Here is a 6,715-nt window from a genome sequence, read left to right on the forward strand (position 1 = left end):
GTTGAAGTCGCATGGTAGTGCCCTGATAGAATCGTGTGTTGGGATGGTGGTGGAGGGTTGTTGGTGGGGTGAAGGGGGTCAGGTGTCAGCCTATGTCTGTAATTGAGAGCAAGAATGAGAAAAATAATACTACTGCTTTGCAGAAGCCTACTGTTATTTTCCACAATGCTTTCAGATCAGTGGTCAGGCATATAAGTAGGGTAAGAAATGAAGGTTTTGTTAAGCTAATTTGGCCCTACAAGACCCATAACATAATATATTTCCAAAAAAGGAAACATGGCTGCCCAAAAGAAACCTGGCAAGGAACCGTGGACAAGGAGATGAAGGACTGGCCTGTCATGGAAACAATCCCCAAAATGGTAGAAGATCAGCAGCGGTCGCACTCTCTTGTGGAAGCCTTATGTTCCACATAGTTAAGTAAGTAAATATTGTCATGTTATGATGATGATGAAGGGGTTGTTTACCTGTGTATCAGTGGAGGCTGCTGACGGGAGGACGGCTCCTAATAATGGCTGGAACAGAGCGAATGGAATGGCATCAGATGTATTTAATACCGTTCCACTTATACCTCTCCAGCCATTACCACCAGCCCATCCTCCCCAATTAAAGTACCACCAACCTCCTGTGCTGTGTATAGATGCTTTATGACACAGGAGACAAGTTTCTGTAAGCAGGTTTACTGACTTGAGAAAGACTGCTGCACACAGAGCTGAAATAAATAAAAGAAATAATTTTATAATAATAACAACAATTATAGTAACAATCATAAAAAGATCGCTTATTTAGTTTTTTTTGTCATCTTTATATAACTTTTAATAAATTGTTCCCTTTAATATTTTGTGTATAAGACTTTGGTGTTCCACTGAATGTTCTGGTAGCAGCATTCTGTATCCATGGTATCGCACAGGAGTGTCATCCCCTGGGTCGTTTCTATAGCAACGCATATATGAAGAGAAGGCACCCTTCCCCCACACGCCCGTCATCACCCTCTGATCCTATAAGAAGAGGGTATTCTGTCCTGGCAGTGGGACTTGGGGAGGTGTCATGTCACTGATCTCCAGTTGTCTTTGGTGGTCGTTAGATTTGGTTTGTTTTTGGTTCAGCTTGGTTTGTACATTCCAGTTCTTAAAGCTTCCGTCACTTCAGTGAGTTGCTGGGGGAGGTTACCTAGGGATAATTTAGGCCTCTAGTCCCTCTCCAGATTCCCCCCAAATGGTCTTTGGTGCCCATACACTCACATACTGTACATACATTCACATTCTTTCAATTCATTCATTCACCCCAAGTTTCACAGATTCTCCTCACCTAGGGGGTGAGACAGAGAGAAGTGCGTCAAAGCAGTCCATCCATTTCCTGTGTTCCTCTTGCTGTTTGTCCACCTGTTGCTCCACAGTTTCTCTCATGACACCACTGTCCCATAGACCTCCTGTCTGTCCATCTGTCTGTCTCTCCTCTCTGTTTTTTGGTCCATTAGTGGATATCATCCAGTGAGTCCTGGACAGTGTCAGATAGTTGTACTGGTCCAAGCCTGTGAGTAAGGTTGGGGCTATCACAGTGTAGCTAGCTTAGCTACATTTTAGCCCTTAAAAGGAGTTTAAACCCGCAGTTTCGAGAACACACTGAACTCATTCTTGTTTAACAGAGCAATAGCGTTTACCTTAAAGCATGGCTGCTTGCTAAACCAACAAAGTGACCGGTTTTTGTTTGTCTATTCTAAACTAGAGCTTAACTGGCCAATGCTAAGTGACAGTGCAATAGCACCATTATGTTCAAGCTTGGAGGTTGGAGGGAAACAAGGCCTCCACAAGTTGGAAAGCCTGGTCATCATTTAGCTAGCTTTCACAGGCCTTGTCATAGTTTCTGGGCCTTGCAGGGGAGTGGGCCAGGTCGATGGGCTAGTTGTGATAACAGGGTTATAAGCTAGTGGCCTTCAGTCAATGGACAGAGATAGTGGAGCCTGGGGCAGTGACAGCTAGTAGGGCCAAGTGTCAAGTTAGTGGATGTACTGTGGCACTAGCACAGTTAGTAAACCTACCAATCAGGGTCTAGAGGAGGGTACATGTTATCCCAGTAGTGGGAAGCGTTAGGTGGGGTCAGGAGTGTGGGTGTAGCACTGGCCCATTATCGATTAGCTTCAGGTACAGGTGCAGTGGATGTTAGTCGGGTCCAATGGCGCTAATTAGCCACTTAGCCAATTAGCATGTATTAAAGTCCAGAGGAAGGGTCAATGTTATCCCATTAGCGGTTACTGAATAAGCAGGTACAGGTGGCAATGGGCAGTGGATGGATGGTAGCCGTTAGCATTAGCTGCTAGCGGGTCCCGGTGGCACGGACCCTCTTGCTCCTCTTGTTGACCGTTGTGAAGCGGAAGGGCGTGGTTTCAGGGTACTCCCCGGGTGGGAAGCGTTTCATAAAGTGGACGTCCTGCTGGTTGGGCAGCGTGTGGGGGCCGCGGCGAGGGCGCCCCCGCTTGGTGAAGCCAACGTACCAGCCGGCGTAACGTGCCGACATCAACGCGGTGTAGTGGTTCTCCAGAACCTTCTCCACGAACACGCAGTCTTCACTTTTATTACTGGCCTTCTGAGAGAACAGAGACACAAATACACACACACAGAGAGACAGGAGGAAAGAAGAGACAGATCAGCAATCCATGTGAACTCATTCAATCTGAACAAAAAAAGGAATGCTCAGGAATGCTCAGGAATGCTCAGGAATGCTTCCAAACAGTACTTTTTTGGTATATTGTTGTGATTCATGCCATAAGCCTATGATGCTGTAATTGTTTGAGAACATGAGAAAACAGAAGAGGTCTCACCTTTCCCACCAGCTTGCCGCGGCGGTTCATGCACAGGTAGAAGTTGGTCTCTTTGCCACGGATTCTCACCTGGCTACCAAAGGTGTCGGCCTCCACTACGAGCTGGGCTTGTGAAGGGACAGACAGAGGGACAGACAGACGTTAGAGCCACAGACAGATAGAGCACCAAAAACAAAGGGACAGAAAATAAGGGAGGAGGAGGGATAAAACTCGACAGAGTGACAGATATAGCCTACATTAAACTGACAGGTCAATTACAGACAGATGTCGAAGCGAGGACAGACAGACATTTGGGTGAGCAGATGGTTGGTTGTCAAAGAAGCCTGTTTAAAGACTTCTTACAGGAGACTGGTCACCACAAATGGGGCTCGTAAAAAAAGATACAGGAAGACATAAGGACAGCCGACACAGAGCGAGGCTACAAAAGAAGAAGAAGAAGAAGACTAGCAAACATTGCGGGAGGGATTGTTGTTTTAAGAGTGTGTGGTGTGAGTGTGTGTTCATCATGGCGTTGTGAAGCTGATTCAGTGTGTATTATAGTGCTGCTTCCCTTCTCTTCTAATAACACTGCCCTGACTCCATGTCTTTAGAGAGTGCTTGTGCCTGTTTTTAAAAGAAATGCCTAAAATGGTTCCTACATGACCTTAGTCAACAAAGGGGTCACAAGAAATCAATACCCTTCTCTCTCCCTCTTCTTCCCTTAACTCTCCCCTCCTCTCTCTCTCCCCCTCTACATGTTTGCACCTTCACCCCTCCCCTATTTTCTCTGTTCTCCCCCCTCTTTCTCTGTTCTTTTATCTCTCACAATGCTTTACTGCCATTGCCTGATGGTGTTAACCACAGTCTTTTTTCTTTTGAGAACCATTTGTCAAGAACAGATCTGCTCCTGGAGCAGTAGTAACGCTGGTGTTGAAGTGGTATGTTTGTGAAGAGCATGGTTGTGAATGGGAGAGCTGGTAACATGAACCCCATTCATCTACACAGAGGAATATGAACACCAGCGTTAATGCTGGGCTTCTTTCCTAAATTGATCCTCTGTGGTTTAAGAATGGGTTAGGCATAATTACAGACAGAGAGAGAAAGGGGAAGGGAGGGAGGAGTGGGGGAGGGATGGATGAGGGAGGGAGGGGAGGGGAGGGGAGGCAGCCTGCTGTTTTAAACCCAGAGAAGACAACTGGGAGGATGAAAAATCAATGGATAGATCGATGGGGGAGATGAGTTTCTAACACTGCCTAACACTCTACCTGCCAGGCTTCTCCCCCTCTCTCCTGCTTTCTCTCTCTTTCTCTCTTTCTCTGTGTGTCTCTCTGGTGAATCATTGAGTCAGCAGTCAGTCGATGAGGTCTTTGTGCTCCTGAGACAAGCCCACTGCCAAGGCTTGAGGAGTATGTGTGTGTGCTTGTGTGCCTGCATGCCTGTCTCCGTGTGTGTGTGTGTCTTACCATATTTGTCTCCGTCCTCTCCGCGGGCGCTGATGCGTCTCCCCAGCACCTGGACGTGTTTGCCGCTGGTGCGGCTGTAGAGCTGGTAGACCCGGTGGTGCCGCCGGCTCATAGCGTCTCTCACCCGGGTCTGGTTCTCCACGTGCACGCTGAAGTTAACCCCATCCACACCAAACACCTGCTGCACACACAGGACACACAGGAACCAATAAGACTACTACTGCTGCTGCTACTACTACTACTACTACTACTACTACTACTACTACTACTACTACTACTACATGTTCTATCCTCCACTCCCTCCATCCTTGGGGGAAGGATATGAGATCACGATGAATGGCAACATGACACAAAATCTAAAGGTCCTGAATGCCTTTGTCTACATGCATTTACTGACATACACACATATACATACCAACATGTACTCATATACACACATCTAGCTTCTCACCTGCAATGGATTGCACATCACCAGCAACATCTGGATACATCTGGAAAGAGAAAATAGGTTCAATATATCTCCGAGCCAATGATTCCTCTCCTTCCATTTGTCTGGTCCCTTCCACATCACTGAGTCCTATCCTTGGGTAACCAAAGAGAGCTTCTGGCGGGACTCCCACTCCCTCAGACATTACAATTTTTACATTTTAGTCATTTAGTGAGTGCATACATTTTCATATTTTTTCATACTACATGAGACAGCCAGTCACTGGTTCCCAAACCTTGTCACCCTTATTCTGATATCAGAAGAACCACCAGCCTTGACCCTTGACCTAAGAAGAGGTGTCTATCAACAGACATTCTGTAGGTGTCTATCAACAGACATTCTGTAGGTGTCTATCAACAGACATTCTGTAGGTGTCTATCAACAGACATTATGTAGGTGTCTATCAACAGACATTCTGTTGGTGTCTATCAACAGACATTCTGTAGGTGTCTATCAACATACATTCTGTAGGTGTCTAGCAACAGACATTCTGTAGGTGTCTATCAACATACATTCTGTAGGTGTCTATCAACAGACATTCTGTTGGTGTCTATCAACAGACATTCTGTTGGTGTCTAGCAACAGACATTCTGTAGGTGTCTATCAACAGACATTCTGTTGGTGTCTAACAACAAACATTCTGTTTTTATTTTATCTTAAAAGTAAAGGTTACTTGTGTTTAGCTTTTCCTTATCTATATTGTGATTGTTACCTGTCTTGTTACCTGTCTTGTTAACTGTCTTGTTCATTGTTCTGTCATTATGTTGTGTATTTTGAAAGGAAGCGGCATCATCTGAGATTTTAATCAGTAACCTTCAGCTGATTGGATCATTGGAGCTTCCATTCAACCCATTGAGGTTCCATAGGCTCTTATCACTCCAGAGAATTGTAGGTTACTGTGTATGTACCCCTCTTCCCTGTTCAATCCCCTAGTCCAATAGGACTTACAACAACCATCCCACACCCCCATTCCACCCAATTGGATTCCAATTGTCCAGATCCAGACACTAGATGTGATTCACTGTGCTTCTGGGAGCCTCAGACTCCATCTTACCTTATCTCTAACACCCCCCCCCCCCCCCCCCCCCCTTTCTTTCCTCTCTCTCCTTCTCTCTCTCTCTCTGGCGATGGGGGGGTTAGTTACAGGACGGGGTGGTGTGTAGTTGGCTCGGCGACATGCGAGACAGACAAACAGACAGACGTCCAGGGTCAGTCGGGGACAACACCCAGAGCCTACATGTTTTCCTCCAGCAGATGCTCCATCAGAGCAGCCGGGAAACACAGCCAGGGAAACACAGCCAGGGAAACATAGCCAGGGAAACCCTCTGACTGACTGACTGACTGACACCTCTCCCACTCAACCACCTCTTGACCCCTACATGACTGTACTGTGCCATTGTGGAAGTAGCCATAATATCACTTGACCGTGTGTGTGTGCGTGCTGTGGAGAAGAACATGCTCTCTCTCTCTCTCTCTCTCTTTCTCTCTCTCTCTCTCTCTCTCTCTCTCTCTCTCTCTCTCTCTCTCTCTCTCTCTCTCTCTCTCTCTCTCTCTCTCTCTCTCTCTCTCTCTCTCTCTGTCTCTCTGTCTCTCTGTCTGTGTGTGTGTGTGTGTTCTACACTACAGCATGGAGAGGCAAGTTTGTTGAGTGAAGTGTTGCCAAATGCAGTACATACCTGTTTCTCTCTTCTCTCCTATCTGTTCTCTCTCTTCGTCCTTCTCACATATCTCTAGGTCTACCACTCTCCCTTTCTCCCTTCCTCTGTCCTATCTCTCTCTCACTCTCTCCCCTCCCTCCCTCTCTCTCCTCTCCCATGCTCAGTGTTTAGGGATGGAGGAGACTCCCCCACACACTGTCATGGCCTCACACACACAGATGTGCATATGTGCGCTGGGTGTGTGTATGTGTGTGTGCACGCGGGGAGCAGGCAGCTGACAGCTGGACTAAAGAAAAGGCTGATGCACTGCAGG

The 6,715-nt window shown here is 46.8% G+C and overlaps 1 protein-coding gene across 1 annotated transcript; it reads right to left on the reverse strand.

Annotated features, from left to right (window-relative positions):
- Nucleotides 1-2,310: 2,310 nt before the first annotated feature.
- LOC311117568 (fibroblast growth factor 18-like) lies at nt 2,311-4,748 on the reverse strand (the record flags this gene model as incomplete). Its single annotated transcript, XM_084192499.1, has 4 exons — nt 2,311-2,580; nt 2,816-2,922; nt 4,258-4,438; nt 4,709-4,748. Coding segments are annotated over 4 exons (598 nt in total), but the record flags the coding sequence as incomplete, so codon positions are not given.
- Between the last annotated feature and the right edge of the window lie 1,967 nt (nt 4,749-6,715).

This window comes from Coregonus lavaretus (assembly GCF_964263955.1).
Source record: "Coregonus lavaretus genome assembly, contig: HAP1_SCAFFOLD_2540, whole genome shotgun sequence".
NCBI lineage: Eukaryota > Metazoa > Chordata > Actinopteri > Salmoniformes > Salmonidae > Coregonus > Coregonus lavaretus.